The following is a 24,457-nucleotide window of genomic DNA, read 5'->3' on the forward strand; positions in this document are numbered from 1 at the left end:
CAGCATTTTCATTGAGGCAACAGCAGAACGCCCAAGATGGACTCAGTGATGATAAACTAATCCAAGGAATCCCACTTTCTTCACCCAGAAAGAGGCAACAGTATCAGTGCTCTTCTCACAGCCTCAGTCTTGTATCTTACTTGGAAGAAGGCGAGACAATCTGGCCAACCTGACCTTTTCTTCTCATCCTGGGACCCGACACACAGAGACAAAGACAATTCCATTTACAGCTTCTAAATGGAGAAAGGCTGATCACACGGTCGCCAACTCAATACACAAGGCATTTTGGGAAGCAGGAACTGTATTTTCTAATCTTTCTAACCTGTCAAAAGCAAGTATTTGTTTTCTGGAGGGCACTGCACATAAAAAAAAGGGACACTGACCTTACTAGCACAGATGTTGCTTAGATGGTTTTATTCTTTAGTTACTTGGACAACACAGGTTCTGACTACCAGCAGACTGACTTATCTACTGAAAGAGCTGTTTTCAACATTGGAGCATTTTCTTCCAGCTGAAAAGGTCTTGTGCTCATTTGTTTTGGTGTCCAACAGTGTTGACACATAACTGACAAACAAATGTAATTCAATACTGTTTTTAAAGTCCTCTTTTTATTGCTACAACAGCAGAAATTTTTACTGAAGTTTGTCCAAAATCCAGAGAAGCTGATAAAGTGGCTAGAGAGCATCAGTTACCGTGAACTATCAAGAAATTTGTTTTTGTAAAAAGTAACTGATTTCTATAACCACACACAAACCCAGGTAAGAATCCAATTTTTCCTCAAGATAATGGCAAAAAGAAAAGAAAAAGATATAATTCAACATGTTAATGTCCTGCTAGTGGAACATCATCTGGAGTTCATGGGCCATTTCAGAAAGGAGTAAATTTGAGTAACTGCCAGTCAGATTTGCTGGCCTGAGATCAAATTGCTATCAAGGATGTGGTTATGCAGGCAGACCACAGATTGTGAAGCCGTGGTTTTGGTTTGTTTTTGAAGGCATATTTTGCATTCACTGGTAGAGAGAACAAAATACAACTGGAGCTTCTCTTCTGTCAACAGATGAAAACAGTGTACGAGAGGTAGAGGCATATCCACAGTTATGGTACAAGGTTATCTTACTCTTGGACACAAATATAGCTGTGTACCACCTCAGGTTTTCCCACAGACTTCAAGAGGTGCTCACCATGGCATAACCTGTTTTCTATTTTGGCCATCCCTTGCAGCAAGATGCACCCCGCAGTATTACTGTTAAGCCTGACTGTCACGGGAAACCAGAACCTAAGGTGCTAAAGGACTTGCATCACTCTTTGCTTTGTTTTTCTTGCAGAATTTCTTAAATAAAAAAAAACCAAGGAAAACAAGCGAATTTCCTAAGAGGAACCCTAAAAGTACCTATGCAAAAAATCAAAACAGTAATGATGACAACTGGAAAAACAAGCAGAAAGATAAACGCAAGAGTCTGCTGGTAAAGGGTAAGTGTTCACGAACAGGCAAATGCTTTTTAAAAACAAGCCTGCTATGGGAAACTTTTTAAAAGTGTCCTGCCTCATTTCCTGATGCCTTGGAACAGGAAGGGAAGTAGGTCGTATGCTATCGTTTGAAATAGATGACAGATGACTGCATTTGTTGAAGTCTTTCCACGAGCTCCTGATGCTGGTAACAGGACAAAGCTGTTCCTAGAATGCCAAAATTTCCCCATTGTATCACTAAGATAACCCAGGAACTGATCTGTCCAGCCACTGAAATAAGTTTTTTTTTTTCATGGCACAATATATACAGATGAGACAATAAATCCTACCTTCTCCCTTAGTTACGTAATTTTAGTTTGAGAGACACAACATTTTCAGTACCGCGTCCGTTCAGTAATGCTGTCTTTCTATAGTCACACAGGGGATCAATAAGCCTTAAGTGACAGACCACACTACTATGATTTTTTTGAGAACAGTCTGTATTCAAAGATAAGGAGCTGTTTCATTTTGAAGAATAACCCCTTTAGAGAAGAAGCTGATGGAAAGAAGAAATTTATCATATTTGTTTCTAACATAAAGCTTATATTGGACTGTGATAGGTTCTTTAAAAACAATAATAGAGTAACTATTTGACCCTTTCATTGACTTGGACCATCATGCTTTTTCTCTTAATATAGAAGACTTTTTGGGGAGGCAGAGAAGGCCAGAATGAGTAGGCAGAGTCAGAGGAACCAAACACAGCTATACAGAGGGGATTCTCATTTTCTAACTAGACCTGCCATACTGCATGCTGATGGTGACCAACAGAACCAAACACTAGGAATTTTCTTGCTCTGATCAGCAAAGGTTAAGCAGGAAAAAGAGTACTATTATTTATATTTATCTCATATTCCTCCACATTGGGGTGGTGAGACTTCTGTTCAGAGCCTTCAGTGGCTCCCACTTCTGTTCAGAAACCACGCTTTTAGTAGTCTCCCCATCAAAGAGTCTTACATGAAGGAGATACTGCCTTTGACCTCAAGAATGTGCTCCCTAGAAGCTCTGCTCTTCTCGCTCTGGTGAGCCATATTCTTGTGGAGTAGAGAAGCTCCTTTTTCCTGCACTGTGTTATAAATAGAGATCCCTGAAGCAGAGAAGAGCATGGAGACATGACAACAGGTGATCAAAACAGCTTTCCAGCACCACCTTGGAGATGACAGCATTGTGCAGCAAAAAGCAGTGAGGAGAAGACGACCTAACTTTTGTAGTGGTTAGGACAGTTGAGGTAGAAATTCAAGGACTTGACCTTTCTGCCTTCATTCCTGTCACATGGTAAGCAGCGGGGGCAGCTGCTGCCCCCAGAATAAACCTTATTCTAATTCTGTCTTCTTCCCTGTTGAACGTAGATTAAGACCTTCTCCTCTCATCCAACAAGTATAAAAAAGCCTTTCCTCATTCATGTTTCATCTTGTTGAACAGAAGCCATCTGCCCGATTTGTATCTAACTGTGAAACACAAGCAGAGATGACTCTAGTGGAAGTGGGGTGTAAGTCAAATGGCAAAGCACCGATAGACTTGTCAGAGCTCCCTCACCCACCACGACTGAAAGCAAAAGGAAAAGTTTGCATCTAGTTTCTCTCATCTTTCTCTATCTAGATAGTTCCTGGAGGCCTGCAGATGAAATCTGTATCTGCAAACACCTCAAAACTCAGGTAACAAACTTCCCGAGAAAAAAAAAACAAACGACGACTTACACCCAGAAGGCATGCCCAGAAAACACACAAATTGAGTCAAGTTGCTAACTGAAGAAGAGAAATTGAGATTTGAAGTTCTTCAGAAGAGAACAGAAAACACTTCCCTCTCCCAACACTCTGGCCCCTGAAAAAAACTGGCTGGAAGGTCTTGGTGAGCTGCCTGCTGCTGAGGAGGCAGAAAAAATTTAGCAAGGATTTCATGAGGCTGAACACTGTGTGCTCCCACTGACACTTCTGGCTCTGCATCCAAGCTGCAGACAGGCTGATATACCCACTGTAATAGACATTACAACTTAGAATACATCTTTGTGCTGCACTAAAAAGCTGTAACATTTTAAGAAAAACAAATACACAATAGTTTCAGTAAATACAAGTTATTTTTGAAAAATGGGGTATTGAAACTTTAGAGAAAGAATGGACCATTCGTTACCAGTATTAGAGTCAAACTTGGACAAGCAGCTGTTCTGTGAGTAAAAGGTTTAAAAGTGAACTCAATACTTTAAAGAAGTTTTGGGGCTTTTTTTTCCCTACTAATGGACTAGAAGTCAGCGCTGGAAAACCCCGTTTATTCAAAACTATGCTCAGTTTGGTGTTTCTTCCAGTCCTATGAAGAAGTGACATGACACTTGACTTGCCAAGTGTAATCAAGTCACATCATTTGGTAAAATACTAAATGAAGCACTGATTTCATTTTTTCTAGTACAGCAAAATAATAATACTACTAATGATAATAATAATTAAATTGCACAACACAATTACTCTGAACAAAATTTCAGAACTGTGGTTTCAATTACTTTATAAAATAAATACTCTTCCCCGCTTTCCCTCCTTTACAACAGGTTAGCATTTGAAGAATCGAGACTCCTAATTAGAAGGAAGTTAGCTTGTCACATCAACTTCAAGAATACGCCAGAAGCAACATAGAACAAACACTGAACTCCTGCGAAACCAGCAGAAGCCTTCTCCATTCCTTTGCTTCCTCTGGAGTCTTTATCACCAGTTGTCATGTAATGACTCTACTGAACAGTAAACACAGAAGGAAAGTACATCCAAGCCACTTTATACTAGTTTCTAACAGTAACTTTGACATTATTGTGCAATTTTCTTTTTTCATTTTTGAAGGAAAGGGTCACAACACGTGAACTGACTGGGCCATGGCCAGAGGTCACCTGTGACGTGATAAATAATTAATAAAACACACAAAAGAGAGTACAGATGTAATTAAGTGACCATTTGAACAGCAGCACAGCAGAATTTAAACTATCCTGACCTGGCAGGCAGAATAATGCAAAAGGAGCTTTAATTAAACAGCAGAGGAGTTTAAGCAGTGTGTTGTCAGGCTTTCTCTTCTTTCCTAAAACAGGTGATTTTGTCATTCCTGGACATTTAATTTCACCAATTTAGAAACTGAGGCCCACTGTTGCATGTACTTTCCCCCAACTTACTTATTACTTCTGAATCTAGACAAGATGCTCAGTGTGATTCGATCAAATCCAACCAGCCTGCACAGCTCCAGCACACAGTCCTGCTAAAAAGCACTAGCCTAACAGCATAACGATATTCAAATATGTCCGAGCCTTCAATGCTGTTTTTCTTTCTTTAAAAAATTTCCTACTTGCACTAAACGATGTCAGCACTCAAAATAAAAACAGCATATAAGAACACATACAAAACTTATTAGTCTTTAATACTGCATTTAAAATAGAAATATCACAGACTTATTTGCACTCACTTAAGGGGTACCCAAAAGCTTAGCTATACTTGATTTCTTCTACGAAGGTCTGTATACATCCGAGTGCCTTTCATTCTATTTGAAGAAAATGCACTCTTTAATAATTCTTTTTAACATATTCCTTGAACTTTTTTACTGTATTAAGCTGTAGTCTGGTAATTCTATGAATTCCGTGATTTGTGTCTTGGGCTCATGTACAAGTATCGCACAATTCCAAAACTGCTCACTAAGGTAGCACGGAGTGAGGATGGAAACTTGCGTGAACATACACACAATCATAGCATCTATTTAGAAAGCAATTAAGCGTTTTACAAAATGCAATCTGAAAACTACTGACTCCAGACCATTTTAACTCATGTTTTCTACAGAAAAAAACAAACTCTTCTTTTCTTTATGTTTTTCTTTCTAATGAACTCCCACTTTCTCTCAGCTGTAATTTTGCTAGCAGCCTCATTTCTGCCTCCTTTCCATTCTCCAGCATAGTGGAAATTTTACTAGTTACCCACTTCTTTTCTCAGGTGAACGTACGCATACGTGCTACACACTACTCAGCTTTCCCTTTAGCACATCCAGGCTAGGTTTCCTTCACTGCAGTCAAAATGTACCTTGGCTAGCAAAAGAAGTCTAAAAATACATGTACAATTCCTCCTCTTGGCAGAGGAATTTTCAGTGCACTTTATCTCTTCATGAGCAGTTTCAGCATGAACTGTTGCGATTTAGCCTCTACACCCCCAAATACCTTCTTGGTCTCAATCACTTTATTTTCCTTTCCTCTCTCCCACCAAACAGTTCCTCTGCTCTTTCTCCTGAGCTTGTCAGAATTGAACATAACCAGCAAAATCTGAAACAAAATGGACTGGACAAGGTAGGTAAGAAATTAGTTGCATCAAATATGAAAAATTAGTGTGAAAAGCAGAAGGTTGAAAAGATAGAGTTGTTTCAACTTCTGCTATTATTCCCCATCATGGATACACCTATACTTGCAATCCTTTAAAGTTCTGCAAAAATGGGTTGGGAATGGTGTTTCAATTAAGAGTATAGCAGTAGTGGAATTTTAAGAGTGCTGAAAAAAAACATGGTACGGAAAAGATGGTATTCCTGTGTTTGCTATAATGAACTGAAATCGTTCTGTAATCAGTTTTATCAGATTTTAATGCAAATTCTCTCAGTGTTATCAGATTTAAAAAGAATGTATAAAATTGTGTTGCGATTTTATGAATATGGCAAAGCAATATTACTACTAGAACTCAATGAAAATAACACGCTGCTCTCACATACAACGCTTTGAAGTGCTAGAAGTGTGTATCAATTAATTTGACTTATTAGGTAAACAAAACCTAATAACCTGGAAAAATGGCCAAAACCTGATACCTCTGGACTCAGTGTGCATTAAATACAGGTGAATTGGTTAGAAAAAAGGTCCAAACAATTATGGTTCTCCCCCTTTTTGAACTGTTTAAAAACAGTGACTGGAAACCCTTTTCAACCAACATTCAAAGTGGTTCCACTACGCTCCAGTGGACATACCTCAAGCTTCCTGTACTTGGGTTCCCTTTGAACCAAAGCTAGAGACAACTCAGTATTTGAAGTATTATGACAAGTCCACACTGGTTTAGTGTCCTACTCAAGCTTTAAATATTGTTTGCTTATAAAAATACGTAGTGCCAACACCCTTCATGGTCAAGTTAGTTTGAAATTGCAGCTGAACAGATAATATTTGCAATTCACCATCAAAATAGTAATTTTTTCTGTAACCCCTAGCATGTTCCCCAAGAGGGAAACTTATTAAGACACACTTTAAGCAGCACAGAGTTTAACCTTATAAGATCTGTATGACAGCAAAATAAGATAAAAGCCTGACCTTCTGAAGTCCTCCATTCTCCTCCACCAAAGGAGGAAGAGCACTGGTGCTATTAGTTGATGGTGGTTCGACATTGTAGTCACGAAAGCAGCAGAATAAGGTGCTAAAGATACTTCGACTCCTCTGCTTCTTCAAGCTGATATTACATTGGGACACTAGGAAAAAAAAAACAGAAAAATAAATTCATGTGGCACAGACCTAGTTTTTCAGACACACGACGACTGAATTTAAGACACAAGGTTATTACCTCAGAAGTCCTTCTCAAATCTTAAGATAACCTCACAGAAATTTTCCATCATATTGAGGCCCCCCTTCCTCCCGATTCAACATGGTTTTTGCTTGTCCAACCCACATGACGACGTTGGCCTATTGCTAACCAAGCTGGATCTCCGCTCAGCCAAAGGTCTCGTCATACTAAGACACTGTTCCACGAGTCTTCCCAGAAATATCCAAAGTAGATACTGTAAATGACATGAAATAACTTGCTGCTAAAATAGATTTCTGGACTGAGGAGGCAAACAGGACTGATTTAAACCAGAAAAGACGCGATAAATGCCTACTGATGCCCGGGCATATTTTCTAGCCAAATACATGATCCTGTGTGGAACACAAACTCCTGCAAGGGTCAGAAAAAGATCCGAGATGTTTCTGAGTTTCCTCTGTTAGTGTTGCTGGAGGACAAAAGACAGAACAGAGAGGCAGTACTGTGAGCTGCAACACAGGCTGCAGGAACAAGGCTGGAGAGGGTGTTATTAGATGAAAAGAAAGGTCAGGACTTCTGTTTAACTTACTGGTCTAAAAGGATTAAAAAAAAAAAGAAAACTCAAAACCACCCACAAAAACCCAGGTAAAAAAATTACACGCAGCTCAATGAAACCAAGCATAGCATTTTTAAAGATTACAAACCATAGATAAAAGCAACAGTTTGCAGAAAAGAAATGCACATACGACATGTACTAATTTTCTTAAGATTCAACTTCTTGACAATTAGATCTTGGACACATATTAAAATAAAATAAATAAAATAATTGGAAAAAAGTTTTAGACTATTTTAAGTAATACTTGATTTGATCACCAAATATTTTAATGATGTACTGTTAGCTCTAAGTATTGGTTTCCTACATCGGAGCGCAATACCCTTTTTTCTTTGATGTTTATCTCTACCACTGCAACATATGGTACCGAATGCTATCGATATCCAACTTGTTAACATCACACAGCAACACAATGAGAGACAACCACGTCAATCACTGCTTCACCACAACTATTACTACCAATACCGCGCAAAGCCGAACTACCACGCACCCTGTCCCAGAGACGGGCACTCCCCTCTGTTGTACTGCCCTACCTTAGCGGGGGACAACTTACCCTCTCCATTAAGCAGAGGAGTATCTTAGACCATAGAGATTAACGGCTTCCTTGTCAGAGTCAACAAATGATTTCATTTAAAATGCACCCAGACAAGCCAAAACACGTTATTTTTTTATTCTTTTTTTATAGCTATGCAGCAGCGCATCTTAAAGTAGCGAACATGAAAAGGCGTATTACACTGAGAAAAAAGGACACTACGAAAGTTGTAGCACCAAGCAGATTAATAGCGACTTACGCACCACATAGTTTATTTACATTCTGCATTAGAAGGAAAAAAACAGTTCCCCAACCCAAAGTTGGAGGGTAAGAGAAATTTTTAGTAAGTCCCATTACACACATCAATACATAAATCCCCATCTTTCCTCCCCTCCCAAATTATTAGAGAGCTGCCACGTACATCTACCTTCCTCCTGGTATTACAAATACATCAAGTGCGCTCAAGGCAACTGGCAACGTACATATTTGTGCTCAGATAACAGTATGAAGTCAGAAGCGTGCACAGATTTCTGTGCCTCTGCGCGTTTAAGGAAGTGTTTCATCACTTTAAAGCCATTTGTAAACCGAAAGCAATCTAATCGCTGCTTTTCAATACTCCAGTTAAACAGAAAACATATGCAAAACTCAAGCCAACAGTGGTATACATTGCAGTAAAAAGCTCATTCTCAAAACGTCGCATCCTGTTTGCAACAAATTTGCAGGAAGATGCATTCAGAAATCCCCAAAGGATGCCTAGGCAGCTATGAAGGGCTTTTCAAAACAGCACTCAAGAAAATTTGCATCACAGGCACAAGCCAGTTTGTTGCAGTATCATCCAGGCAAAGGAGAACTCCGTTCTGACCCTAAACACTGAAACATGCTGAAATTCAAACGGGAAGCACAACGCTGCGTATCCTGTTCCCCAACAGCTAGTGCCACAGGAACCTGCCGAATAATTTGTATTTTGTTTTCAGCCTCCACTTAGAAGTACGATAGCAAATAATCAAATTTGAATGCTTAGAATAGAAATGCTCTTACACGGCATTTATCATAAGCTTTTTTTTTTCTTGGACTTTGTAAGGTACAAGAACGTAACATTAAACTTCATTCCACAGGCAATTTTTATGCATAAAATAATCCTCCCAAAGCCAAGACGGCATTTTAGAGTAAAGTCCAGTTCATATTCTAGGCTGGGATTGAGGTAGGTCTTCAACACAGGATCTATTTCTATAAAGTTAATAAAAAGCGAGAGCATTAGGCAAGAAAAACTGCTTACCAAATGTTTGTATCAGAGATGTTGCAGAGTACTTCTGAGCTTAAGTCTTCAGGAGGTCTTTGAATACAACAAGGCAAAAGTTTCCCTAAACCACAGTGTGTTTGTCCCTAAACCTCGTAACACTGAAGATCAGACCACGGACAGTCCGGACACGCAAAGAGCCACATTAACAGATTAGATGATGAAGTCCCAAATTTTCAAGAGAAATTCTGCCCAGTAACAACTCCGGCATTTGCTTGAGTGTGTCCAGAGAAGGACAATGAAGCTGGTGAGGGGTCTGGAGCACAAGTCTTACAAAGAGCGGCTGAGGGAACTGGGCTTGTTCAGTCTGGAGAAGAGGAGGCTGAGGGGAGACCTTACCACTCTCTACAACTACTTGAAAGGGGGTTGTGGTGAGGTGGGTGTTGGTCTCTTCTCCCAAGTAACTAGTGATAGGATGAGAGGAAATGGCCTCAAGTTGTGCCAGGGGAGGTTTAGATTGGATATTAGGAAAAATTTCTTCACTGAGAGAGTGGTCAAGCATTGGAACAGGCTGCCCAGGGAGGTGGTGGAGTCACCATCTCTGGAAGTGTTCAAAAAACGAGTGGATGTGGCGCTTCAGGACATGGTTTAGGGGACATACATGGTGGCGCTGGGTTAATGGTGGGACTTGATGATCCTGAAGGTCCTTTCCAACCTTAGTGATTCTGTGATTCTGTTTAATGGAGAGCGGTGAAAGCAGGGATGCTGCACAGGCGCCGGCAGTATGAAGATGTGCGCCTTCATACCTTGAACTCCTCATCTCTCATGGCTCCTGGGGTGTGCTTGCCTCCTGCTGCTCTGCGCTGCTCTTCGGGGTGAGCCTTTCCCCCGGGTATGAACTGCAGCAGCCTCTTTAAATTTGTAAGAGCCTCAGCTGCACAGCAGACCAACAGGAACGGCATTAACCACCCCAGAACTAACATTCCTACCTTCTCCACAGAGACACCCAAACGAGGCAGTAAACACAGTAAATAGCCTAAACAAACCTTCAAAAAAAAAAATCTCAGACAAAAGGTACTGGTTTGCCCAAATCATTTAAGAATTCTTGTTTTCCTTGAGCAAATTATACATATCAAATGGCCGCTCACGTTCGCTCCGTGAAGTATTTGTTCTTGGAAAAACGTTCCTTCATGTTGTTTTTAATCTCGGCAATTTTGCCACTCATGATACCGTGGTGTTTCAAACAGGTCTTTCTGCTAATTTGGACATTAATTTAAAGACAGCTGGGTTTTTAAGTAGTATGTTATAGAGGCTCTACAGTGACTTAATAAATTATAATTTCGGATGCAGTAAGGAACAGAACTTCCCGAGTGGCTTTACGTGCCACACAGTATTAACACACGCAGGTACTGCATACGTAGAGAAGATTTGCACTGTATCTTGTTTTGAGGAACTACGTGTTGTGCATCACAGAAAATAGTTTCTCCTTCCTTAGTTACACTGGACCACATGTAATTCATGTCCGTTTGCTAGATTTGCTTTTCTTGAAGCAGTGACAGTACAAATACGACAACTATAACTCTAAAGGTGTAAAGAAGCACTAATATTGCATCACTACCATGAATTTAGGTATTCTGGAAGCCAGTGAATTTTAAAGAGAAAAAAAACTGCAGAGGACAAAACCTGGTGTTCCTTAAAAGCCTATAGGTAAGACCAGGCAGTATCGATCCTGGAGTGGATTCCATTTCTGGAGCTGATTTCCTACAGCATCTGCTGAAGTGCTACAGCCATTACCCCATCACCACGGAATGCTGAAGACAACTTTAAGTGACCTTTTACATCTTGAACACTGCATACCAAACACGTAAACACTGCGTATCAAAACAGCCCAAGCCAAACAACTCACAATACGAAAGCACGGTATCCGTGAAAGCAGAGAAGACTGTAACCAGTATCTGCAGAAGAGCTGAAGAAAGGAACACCGCCAGACAGGAGCAATGCTTTTCCTTAACACCATCCCAGGCGCGTTGTAACTGCAGTTTAAGGACCTCCTTACCCGAAGACGTCAATTGCGTATGTAACAGTCCTCAACAAATTCCTCCTTCATGACTTTGTCCCGCCACGTTTTGAACCTACGCCAACTTTTAGCGCCAAAAGTACCCCGTGGCAAGAAGGTCCACAGCTCAGTCAACAGTTCAGCTGTTTCATGACCGTGACGTTCCTTGTTTCTTATCTGTGTACCATTTCCAATTCACATTTTTGAGCAGGAGGAGAAGGACTAGAACCACACACAGTATCCAGGATGAAAGGAGAGCACCATGAATTTATATACCCACACAATGCTTTGTTCTCTTACTTTTCTAAGAATTCCTAATATCTTATTTGTGTTTTACAACAAGTGCGCATTGGGCTAAGGTAATTTTTCAGAAGATCTTATTATAACACCAAGGTCTCTTCATTAGTAGGTATTTCAGTCATCGCTGCAACTGTAAGTCAAGAATTCTTCTCTCTTCCCATGCAGAAAGTTTAATGTGTATCTACGCTTAATTTCATCTGCTATTTTAGAGGCCAGTCATTCAAAATCATGTCGCCCTCCTACAACTCTTCACAGTTAAGTTTTAAATCTATATACAGATGCACATATATGCACACACATACATATACATGCACAAACAAATACACACCCCTTTCCCTTATCAATTTTGTCACCTCATTTCCTTATTCCCTTTTCCATATAGTTTAAGACTACAATGAAGAGCAGACTGCACAGACCCCTGTGTAACTTATTCCCCAGGGATCTCAGAGAGGTCTGCAAGAGCCTTCAGCGAAGCACTTTGTCAAATTATCTGAATTTCTAAAAGATTATATGCAGACAAGGTCAGAAACAGGAACAGAGCTCTCCCTGCCAGAAGGGAAGTCCTTCTGGTCCAGATTTCCCTCGATTTGAAAGTACAAAGTCCCACCTATAATTTCCAGCTGCTGTCCTGCACTACTTCTAACGACAAGGCTCACTGCCCCTAACCTCTGCGCTACCCGCTGCTTGCGGGTAAGTCAATTCTGAAATTGCCTGCAAGTTTCTGGAGGTCAAAGATGGTCCACAGAACCGTGCCTATCGAGGTCTTCTGGCAAGTCCCAATGAACCCACAGCAATACTAAGCCTGGGGAGGGGTTCAAAGAAAGGTAAAAGCAAGTTTAAAATAAATTACTGCAGTCACATAAGCTTAAACAGAAGATACCATACTGGGTGGTTCCACAAAGAGAACAGGAAGAAAAAAAAACCCAAACCAAACCCCAAACATTACAGACATATCACAAGAGAAATGAATACAAGAGCATGCTAATAGAAGCAATCTACAGCATCTTCTCAAACCTCTTTTCACTCAAACCAGCCTTTGGAGGCAGAGGCGTTGGGCTACTGTTCTCCCCCCAAGAGTTCCAAGAGCAACACAAGTTTCACAGCAAAGAAAAAGCTTTTCCCTCGTGCACTGTGTTCCACAGAAGTTTAGTTCAGGGCTTCTCCCATCAAATTTTGCTGTAGTTGTGTGAAATTACAGACAGAGATTGTTGTCCACCCGTTGTACAAGAAACCCCTTATTGCTCCGGGAAGCCACCACAGGAAGACCAGAGGGCTCCTAATCCAGCCCATCCCTCTGCAGCGCGTGAGCAAGCTAATTACTGCTGAATTCTTCCTAATTAAATGAATGCAATAGCCAGTCCTCTCAAATAATATAAACTGAGTAACGAAGAGGCTTTCCGTGTGCTTACAGATGAATTTGCTAAATGCAATAAAATGAACATCTGTGTATCGTGAGCTCTCTGCTTGTAAGTTTGTTTTTAACACAAAATAGGAAGATGCACGTCAGAATAAAGTGGTATTAAACAAAGCCTTTCTTCAAAAGGAAACGGTTTCAAAATTTATACATGATTAGAGATGCATAATTTCTCAATCTTAAGAGGCTGCATCTGACCTTATTAGAAAAATAAAATTTTATATCCTACATGACTCAAGCTAGAAAGAGTTAAGTAGCCGAAAACCAGCAACTTTCCTTCTACAGCTCCTATTTTTGTGATGTATTGACCAGGGTAGAAATTATTTTACAATACTTGATACCAAACCTGCATGTGATGCCCACATAATTTTGGTTTTAAATGCCATTTGCAGCTTATCATTGAAAGGTTTAAACTTTCACGTGAGCTTTGCAGAAAATAGAGCAATAACAGCACTGTCACATACCTGAAACAACCACCCACAACTGGTTTAACCTTCAAACATGTATAACCCAAGCAAACAGCTCTGTTCATATTCGGCGTGATACACCCCAGAATTGTCTTCATTTCAGCTGAAGCTGTCAACCTCTCCCCCACCCCAACATAATTAAACAAACTTCAGGTTCTGGGTTTTCCATTGAAATGATTTCTTTGAAGGGAGACATCCCAGACTAGTTTAGTGAAAGAAAAATCTTTCCGAAACATTTCCAAAATCATTTCTGAAACATTCACTTCAGGACATGGTTTAGTGGGCATGGTGGTGTTGAGTTGATGGTTGGACTTTATGATCTTAAAGGTTTCTTCCAACCTTAATGATTCTGTGATTTAACTATCCTCCCCAACAAACCCTTTCCCATACACTGCATTAGTGGTCTGCTCTGGATGGAGCTGATCGCATGGCAAGGGGCCAAGAAATAAAAGCTTAAACACGTAAGACAGGTGGGAACACGGCAGAAAAATAACCAAGTAACTTATTTTTGAGATAATCTCTTATCTCACTTTAAATAAAGTAGGTCACTGCACTTGGATGTGAAAAATGTCAATATGATTTATGAACTTTTAGGAATTTTAAGAAAAGCTGAACATTACTCTTATTAACCCATTCCATGATGTTTTAGAAAACAGGCTCCGAAGTTGCAGCTGCACGCCAAGATCAAATGGTTATGCAAGAACAGCTTATCTCATTCAAAGAGAAGTTACCTAGTGGATATCAGAACACTATAGTTTGCTTTCCATACCTGCCAAAGACCTATAAAAATACAGTTTCAGATAGTACCTAGGACAAAAGGAGAAAAATCATCGTAACAAATGTTAATTCAAGACAACTAAAACTGTACGAAGGAAACATGTATGGTATGTCACCAAAAAAAGCTTTGGAAACCTTTTTGTTGTGGCAGCCTAAAGCAAAAAAATTCTTTTGCCCTACATAAATTATTTATTACAGTCCTCAAGTCTGGGTGAATTAAATACCTGCCGTTGTTGTTGGATGTTCATTTTTTAAGGATCACAGAATCATTAAGGTTGGAAGGGACCTTCAAGATCATCAAGTCCAATCATCAACCCAACACCACCGTGCCCCCTAAACCATGTCCCGAAGCGCCACATCCACACATTTTTTGAACACCTCCAGAGATGGTGACTCCACCACCTCCCTGGGCAGCCTGTTCCAATGCTTGACCACTCTCTTAGTGAAGAAATTTTTCCTAATATCCAATCTAAACCTCCCCTGGCGCAACTTGAGGCCATTTCCTCTCGTCCTATCACTAGTTACTTGGGAGAAGAGACCAAAACCCACCTCACCACAACCCCCTTTCAGGTAGCTGTAGAGCGCGATAAGGTCTCCCATCAGCCTCCTCTACTCCAGACTGAACAAGCCCAGTTCCCTCAGCCGCTCTTTGTAAGACTTGTGCTCCAGACCCCTCACCAGCTTCGCTGCCCTTCTTTGGACATGCTCGAGCACCTCAACGTCCTTCTTGTACTGAGGGGCCCTTCAAAATTAGTGAAATTCTGAAGTCACTTTAATACACGACTGAGAACTCAGCACTGTTGTCCCTGTACAAAGCTGTGATGCATCATGAGATATACTTAGCTAGTAAATGTTAAAACCAGCAACTGTACACAGAAGCCTCTTAACTGACAAGGAGGGATAAGAAACAATAAAAAGGCTCAAAACAGCACATAAACCCGATGGATCCCAAGGCAAATTCCAAAACCATAAAGCAGGTGGTACACTTCAGGTGTACACTGCAGTTTGGTTGGACATACATAGATACAATGGTATAACCTTCATATCATATGCATCAGCTTCTCATATAAGCCATGATTTAAACACCCGTGCTGTCTTGCAGTGTTGCAGCATTCAAAAAAATTAGGAGGGTTGCTATTAGTAAATGCTACGTTAGAGGACATGCATCTGTCAAAGCCCAACCCCCTGTGTTTATTCAGCTCGAAGACTGAAGGCAGATCCACTGCTTCAGGGGCATCCACATTTAATAATGAAGCAAGTTAAAAACTGTTCTAAGAGCCTAATTAACCCGCTGAACTATGTTCTGAGCGAAATACCTTCAAGTTCAAATTACACAGCACAGATTTTGGCCGGTTCCTTTCCTGCTCCAGTGCTTGACAAGCTAAACAGGGCTACACTGAGACCACTTCCAACTTCGAGAAGCAGTACATGTAGATCTGTATCTCTAAAGGACTGAAAAGTAGGTCTCCTTGTGATCCAGGAAGGAACTAATTAACACTTAGCACTTTCTTTTTTGTGCCTGTATTGCTTGCCACAGGAACAGCCAGGGACAGAAGATGGATGAGAACACGAAAGAGAAGTTAGGAGACGTCCACCTCCAGCAGCACTGCAGTAACTCCTCCAGCAAGCTGCTCCACCTTTGCTTTTCGCTTAAACAGCTGGACAGTGTTTAAACAGGAGCTGAATGTGCCCATCCAACCTTGCCTGGGTTGTCCTCCGAGCTAGAAGAGAGCCCGAGCTGTGCCATGTACCTGTCCTGCGCTGGCGTCCATCCACTGGTCAGCACGTGGCATCCTGCGAGAGAGCGTCGAGGATCGAGGGCCCGTGACGGGCTGCCCTGGTCTCCACGGCTGACCTGCTTGCTTCCTTTCCACGCAGGGCTAAGTAGCTGCTGAACACACTAAAAAAGGTGCTACAGGGATATACGGTATTTTTTAACACGTATATGCATATATACACACGTATACATGCATACACACGCAGTTCACAGCGGAACCTTTTCCTAGTATTTGCCTTTTTTCTTTTGAGAAGAGCCACGGCACTTCATATGTTCCCGAGGCGACTATGGATCTAAATTCTCAACACGTACATCTGCTTAAAACACATAAATAAAATTAGTAAATAAAATTAACTAGCCACACCCCCCACTCTTCCATCAGCTGGTAGTCTGAACCGTAACAGAGCTGCCACATGTACAAAGGACCAGAACCACTTGGAAAAAAAGATAAATTAAAAGAAATAAAGCCTTCATCTCACTTTCATACCACACACGAGGCAAGGAAGCACCACCGGAGTTTAGTGTTCATTGGCAGAAATGATCAAACTCAAAGATTTTTTTTTTTTTTTGCTAAAACAAACTATTTCACTTCTGAAGTCAAATTCATGCAATGCAAAAGCATTGCTTCCAACAGTTTAAGGGCAAGATAAAATGCAGCAACTAATGCAAAAATAGCTCCAGTACCAAAAGATTACTACCATTTTTAACTGGAGGGAAAACAAAGCTAACTGAACTATGCAGGCAACATTGCGGAGTTTTTATGCTACAAAACAAACCTAACTTTTTGCAGTGACATTGTGGGGCCACCTCTCTGTACCTACAGTGACACAGTAAGTGTCAAGTTTTGTCTTGGCCACAGGAGTCTGTAAATAGTATAGAAGCAATATCCATAGAATCTGATACATTTACAGCAGTAGCACACCATGAAGATTCACGTTAAAAAAAATTATATATATTTTCTGGAGGGGGGGAAAAAAAAATGGAAACGTTTCAGAAGCTGCAGCATTTCTTTGTTGTTTGAGCAAGGACTGAGCTGCTGGATCTGGAGATTTTCCCAGCGCCGAGGGTCGGAGCGGCAGTTGAACAGGAAATACTGCGCGGTCTGTGCATGCATTGCATTCCTGTCCCGCCCCGAGCGGGCGGCCGACAAACAAACCTTTCTTCTAGTAAAAGGCGGGAGGGGGGGGGGGAAGAGAAAAGGAGGGAGGGGGGGAAAAAAAAGGGCAAACTGCACAGAGTTCACCAGCAGATGTGGCCCATGAATCCAACCCGGCTTTTGCTGTTGATAAAAAGAATTCGATGCATTTGCACTGTCGGCGTAACGTCACGGTTTTGTGAAGCTGGATCAGCAAAGACCTGGAAGTTTAAAGATGCAAAATCTGCAACGCTGAGCTTCTGCAGGGTGTGTAAGGGAGCACTAACTGCACGTATGTCAGAGGGTTTATTTTAAGAAGGTTTTGCCAAATACTAGTAGCAGCTTACAATCAAGCTGCAACAGTCAATTGGAACTGAATTTGGTAGAGCAAAAAAGACCTATTTGCAAAAAAGGGTTTTGTGTTATTTCCATTTTACGTGCAGCATTAATGAACAAGGACTCAGCGCTTAAATTTGCCTTCAACTGTAAAGTCACAGAGTCAGTAACCAGAACGTATGTTCATGTATCTCGACTCTTCTGAATTGCTCCCAGGTTGGCCTCTTAAATCCTGGAGGATATTTAGCAATAATTTGTTAAATATTTGGGTGGGAAGGCAAAGGAGAAGCAAACAAACGGAAACAGGAGCAGCACACGGGATCAAAATGGCAGCATGGCGGGGTCTGTTAGTCACGGCTGATGCCCTCTGGCACTGGAAGAGGATTAGAGTCAAAATGGCAATGAAGCAAATGTAAACAAGCATGTGTTTATAGAGCAAAACTATGTACAGTATCCGATCTGCTCCGCCTCGGCTTGTGCTTACACAGAACGTGGTGGGAAAGGCAGAGAAGAACAACTCGCCGAGTGCCGCATCGCTAAGACAGCTAGCAGTTTCCCCCCGAACTTTAATTTAATTTAAAGCTGGTATTTAAAAAAAAAAAAAGGACAAAAAGGCACAATACTTTGAACCAACGCTGTTCTCCGTGAGGTGTTATGCCATGAAATCCGTATGAAGTCACTGAAGAGCTGCAAAAGTCCCTTTTTCTGTGCTCCACAGGCACTGTGCGGCATGTAAAACGCCAAGCTATCCCCCTGCGCACCTATTTTATTGTCCAACCGATTAATTTTTCAAGCCAAAGCGTGATCCAAACCTACAGAATATTGCCTGACACCATACCTATGAACGGCTTATCTCCTTACCAAGTTTCTTCAGTTTAATAAATAGATGTTTGGGGGTTTTGGACCCACCATGACCAAATTCACAACCTGAGGTTGTGAGATCAAGCTGAGTTTCTTTCTGCCTCCCACCACAAAGAGGTTGACTCAAACATAGATGAACATTTTGGTCCTCGTCTTCTGACTCGAAAAGTAGGAGACAAGCGGTTCATCAAACCCTAATGTGGAAGAAATTCTTCTACTCTCTTTCCCCTCAAAAATACCACTACACCTCCAAAACCTCACTCATCTGAGGAGAGTAAGCTTAATTTACTTTTCCTAAATAGAGCTGTAAGATGTTCCCATAGTAAAAGCAACATTCCCAGCTGTACTTTTTGCAGCAAACACTTCAGTTAAGACATCAAATCTAAAGCATTAGTCTATTTTTGCAAGCTTTTTCATCTCTTTCCTAGGAACAGCTCTTCTCTAACAGATTCATCTCGAAAAAATGCTGTTAAAGGGTGCTCCCTTGCAAGGAAAAGCTTTATTTCTCCATTTTGCCTTAGGAATTTTTCATTCACTCCCTGGAGGCGTTTTGGGACAGACTACAATTCTCACTCCTGCCAGGGAAATCGCTCATTCAAAGTTTGCTTCCCAAAAGATACATCCCCAACAGTAAAAATCAAGCTAGGACGCCTCTTTTTGTGTGGCTCCTTTGATGCCCATTTCCAATTACCACTTATTTCTCCCAACCCGTTGCTATTTTGAGGATACTGACCGCCTTTCTCATAAAACATCCACTCTGCCAGAATGTCCACATTCAAAAGAATAGTGTTTCTGGTAATATGCTTTATAGAACCAAAGCCATTTCAGTAACGTAATTTCTGGAAAAGACTTTGTCTTAACGGACTAAGGTACATGCATGACTATTTATGAAAGATCTACCTTCTTTCTTCGGATGAAAAATAGAAGTTGTGTAACTTCAAAAAGACATCGACTTTAATAGAGATGTAGTTATTTGGACCAATTACTGTTTCTCCCCATTCCGCCTCCCAGAAATTTCTCTGTTATGAAACACAGACACAAAGCAAGCAAGAGGAATCCCACTCATCTGGAAGAAGGAGCCTTCTCTAAATCACTGTATGACCTCTGCTTCAGTACTAATACCATCCAAAATCTAAAAACGCTCTTGAAATCAAGTTACAGCCAGCATACAGCTAGTATCACTTTAGCAGGTTATTTGAAACCAATGTTTCTAGGAGCAAAATTAAAACACCAGATTTTGATTATGAACTTAATTGTTGCATGTTTAGTTGCAGGGATTTCTCAAGGAGTATTCCATAAGACACTTGAGTGTATCTGCTTGGACAGAATCCAACTTAGAAGAATTGTTGCCAAAGTAATTTCTCCTTCAGCTTTAGCTTCCATGGATTAGGTTTTACCCAAGTTTAGAATACCCTTTATAAATTCTTTTTTTTGAAATACTTACAATATTTATGAACATGCAATACAAGTGCATATTACAGCGAGAAAAACATTTGCAATCTTATTTGCTGCTTTTTTTCTTCAAGCTACTCCATCCACCCTCACCAGTCAAAGCTAGAATGAATTTTGACGAATTTAAGTTTTCAGTAAGATCTACACCTATGAAAGCTAAAGTAATTACATCATCCACCACTTTTTTCAGTTCCATGGAAATGTCATAAGCAGAACAGCAGCCGGTATCTCTGACGAAAATTTCAAGCTGTACTTCACTTCTCTGTAACACAGCATCTATTGTTATACTCCTAAGTGAAGAGGTAAGGAAAAAAAAGCGTATTGCAAATTCTCATTAATAATTTGCTAAAATACCTAGCATTGCCCTGGTGAAGCATGAACCCTCTCTCCTTGGCTTTCAAACTCCTCTTCCCTGGGGTGTGTTTAAAAAGACCAGTACAATACACGCTGAATTTTTGGAAGACAAGCGTAATGTACTCATATTAAGTTTAAAACATCTAAACGACTGTCTGAATCCTGATCAACTACCAAAAAAATCCACCAACAACTGACTGCAGAGGAAGGAACAGGCAAAACCAATATACATCTGACATTATGTAAAAATGTTTAGCAGCCTGATACACCCATTTTTTTATTCCCTTACGGGCTGGGTATGTATGTCATACCAAAACACAAAGCTGAACTAAATATCAAAATCACCTTTAAGAAAAGGTTCAACTTACCTCATATAGCAACTTCATGATTTATATTAAAAAAAAAGAAAGATTAATGTAAAATGTTACATTAAGAATTAAAAAGCCTTTAATTCTAACTATCAACAGTCTATAAGGTAATCCAAGCAATGCCAGCAACCACTGTACCAGCATGGACTGCTTAATATTAAGTGTATTTTCAACTGAACTAAGTTACAAAATATTAATCCCTAGCTCTTCTGACTGAAGATTCTTTCACCCACTCAGCATTCCCAGGCCATTAAAACCAGCACATTCCCACCTGGAAATATGATATTCAGAAAGCTAAAACTAGATTAGGACTGAAACAAAAGATACAGGAAACCACAAGCTTTGTATGATAAAGTTACTGCAGTTTTGACCAAAAAAAAAAAGCATCAAAACTCACCCAACTTCCAGCAATTCCTTTCTAGAACAAAGCCACATTTTATTGCCCCTTTAGAAATTCAGATAACAAAAAATGAAAATAAATTAATTTTTCTTATTCCATTAAGCTTAAGGGGGGGAGGGAATTTTTAAAAAGCATTTTGGTGCCTTAAACAAGTACTTTGATGCCTCTTACCAAGCTGACAGTTCAGCTGCAGGTTGGAACAGCTGCAGACACGTTTAATTACTTCTCCTAATACCAAGAACATCAAGTACTTTTGACCTATTTGAAATATCCTAAACTTTGTACTAAAAGGAATGCACACAATTTAATACCCATGCTTTAACTTCTAACAATCCTGCGAAGCAGAAACCCAGCCACTTGCTATTTTACATGCAAGTTATGAGAAAGCATGAATAACTGCCCGCTGAGTAATAACTGAAGCTGCTAAATAGCCAGTGTCTTCAGAACTACAAGTTTGGAGAAGGTTATTTTTAACTGTTTCCTTAATTCTACCAAGGGGAAAAAAAAAAAAACCAAAACACACAACAAAAAAAACCCCACCACCCAACCGTACAGTAACTTCTTGTTGCTTACCTGAGCAAAAATAACGATCCTTGTAATTATGCGGATACATTCTACAAAACCCACTCCTGTGATCCCCAAAGGCCATATATTGATTTTAGCAAAGGTAGAATAAAAGAAGGTAAAAATAGCCACCTGTGCCCATTAACAAAATTAAAACTCTCTCCTAGCTTACTTCTTCGGGATGTGCCTTTGTGCTAGCGGTGAGCGATAACCAGGGCATGGCACAACCGAATTACTCTGCTTTCACGGCTTGCGCAGGTCCCGGCCCCTCTCAGCCCACGGTCTTGCCCCGGCTGCTTGGGCAGAACGCAGCCCAGCGCGTCTGCCTGCCTTCTGCGCTGGCGCAGCGGCGAGGGCGAGCAGAGGGTGAGCGTCTCGTACGAGGAAGGGCTGAGGGACCTGGGGCTGTTCGGTCTGGAGACGAGAAGGCTGAGAGGGGACCTTACCAACGTCCATAAATCTCTGCAGGGTGGCTGTCAGGGGGATGGAGCCAGTCTCTTTTCAGTAGTGCCCGGTGACAGGACGAGGGGCAATGGGCACAAACTGCAGCACAGGAAGTTCCACCTCAACATGAGGAAAAAATTCTTTACTGTGAGAGTGATGGAGCACTGCAACAGGCTGCCCAGAGAGGTTGTGGAGTCTCCTGCTCTGGAGACCTTCAAAACCTGACACGTTCCTGTGCAACCTACCCGAGGTTGGCAGGGGGGGTTGGACCAGGTGATCTTCAGAGGTCCCTTCCAACCCCTACCTTCTGTGATTCTGTACCTAATGACACAATACTATCCCCACCGCTTCGCATCCTCGTCTTTCTCAGGATAAAAGAGCCAGCCTTTTACCATTTACACTGAACAGATCCTCCTGCCCTGTCGTTCTTGGCCTTAAAGCAAGCCAGGTCTCGCACCTCTTCACCTCTTAGAGAGGTAGGATCCCTGTCTTATTACCAGGCCTTCTAATCGCAGAGGTCTTAATCAGGCTCAGAGAAGAGAAGCCACTGATGATCTCATGGAGGAACCCAAATCAGATGACCAATCCAGTACATTTACTGCACTTAGTTTAGATGGAAACTCCCAGGCCTACAGGCCCATAAACATTAAATCATATTAATTTTATACCTACATCTATACTCAAGCACTTGGAAACCCGTCTTTAGGATTTGTCCCTTCTCCTCTCCCCAAAATAATAAGCTCCAAGGTCACAAGAGCCCCAGCCAACACGACACTCGTCATTGCTCCTCTTATTTCACGCTCTCTGTGCGGCCCTCGCCCACGTGGGCTCTGCCCGCCCGCAGTTCAGACGCCTGTGCCTCACACAACCAACCCGCCTGCGATGTGGGTCGTAACTCAAACCGTGTTGGAAGAGCAGGACAGCAACAACAACCGCTAACCGAAAACGGAACGGGTGCTGCCGGGGTACCCGGCCGTGTGCAGCAAAACTTGCGTCGACAAAAGCGTCGTGTCCGACGGTCACACCTGCTGCAGCTGCGTGCACCGTTCATCCCGACAGCTTTAAAAATCCCTTTTGGCCCGAAGAGCAAGTATTATGTCCTGTACTATGACATGGCACAAGCGATTTTAAAAGCTTTCTTCTGGCTGAGTGCTATCAGTTTGGGCAGAGCCTCTCCCTGCCCATTTAGCAGCCTCTGCCCAGCTCCAGCATATTCAATGAATTACTAAAATCTAAACAGAGTTCTGCATTTGAATTAATCTCCTGAAGCTATACAGAGCTAAGGCAGAAAAGCATTGCATGCCCGCTGCAAAACAAGATAAATACCTGGAATCTCTCCCACTCCTTCACAACCAAAGTGAGGAGGACAAATAGCTGCATACTGGCTCCATTACTGCCGTTCTTACAGGACTGTATTTTTCTTGAGGACACAGGAAAACAGGACAAGAGAAACTCATGACCAAAGACGACTTTGCCAGACCAAAGTTTAACAAAGATCAACAGTACAAATCTGGAGCCAACTCTTACAATACTATGGAGACATCCTCCTTTCTGCTGAAGAACTCTACCCCAGTACTGCGTGTGCACAAAGGCAGGCATGCGTCCCCTCCCGCGGTCCCCGCGCGAGCGAGGAATCACGCGTCCCCTCCCGCGGTCCCCGCGCGAGCGAGGAACTCCAGCCCCACAAACTAAACAAAGCGAGGTCCGGTGTGTTTGAGACACGCACTGCCAAAAATCTCTTGCCAAGACCCGCACAGCCAGTGGTGAGCAGTGTCTAGGTGGTAATGGGTCTGCACTTTGAAAAGAACCATTGCTTATTTTTTGTTCTAATGACATCACTATAGCTCCAAAGTGATTTCGGTGGATATTCCCCTTAACCATCGGCCCCGCTGAGCACAGGCAGCGTTCACAAAGCCCCGCTGATAGGCACTTGTAGGACATAATTCCTCTGATTTGCCTACACTAGAACCCACCCTAAAAATGCCTTTTTTTTTTCCCCCCCCTCTTTCTTCCCTCCACTGAGAGCTGCTGCTGAATAGCTCAGCTGTTTATATTGCAAATATTCACAGTTAGGGCAAAGATCACCATCCCCCACACCACAGCTTTAGTCTTTCCTGTAAGTCAGTGGATTTGGCCAAGACCAGAAACAATCCATCAGGCTTGCTTACGCTAAAAATGCTGCAAAATAACCCCTTCATTTAATCCTTCTGCTCCCCCACCCGTATCAGTGCAACTATTTCCTAACCACTCCAAACTATTAATCTGCATATTCAAAATACAAATGGAAAACGTTGTTTATGTGAAAAGCAAAACGAAACTCAAGGCTAGGGCTTAATGTGAGGTTCCTCAAGAAGGCTGAACCAGGAACACTGTAC

The 24,457-nt window shown here is 41.5% G+C and overlaps 1 protein-coding gene across 1 annotated transcript in view; it reads right to left on the reverse strand.

The window, feature by feature from the left end:
• CTDSPL (CTD small phosphatase like) overlaps positions 1 to 24,457 on the reverse strand; it is an 83,634-nt gene that overhangs the window by 25,269 nt on the left and 33,908 nt on the right. Inside the window, exon 2 of the mRNA XM_081996371.1 lies at positions 6,794 to 6,948. Within this exon, the coding sequence (XP_081852497.1) occupies positions 6,794 to 6,948 (155 nt within the window). The remainder of the gene's footprint in view (positions 1 to 6,793; positions 6,949 to 24,457) is intronic.

This window comes from Phaethon aethereus (genome assembly GCF_964289735.1).
Source record: "Phaethon aethereus genome assembly, chromosome: 2".
NCBI lineage: Eukaryota > Metazoa > Chordata > Aves > Phaethontiformes > Phaethontidae > Phaethon > Phaethon aethereus.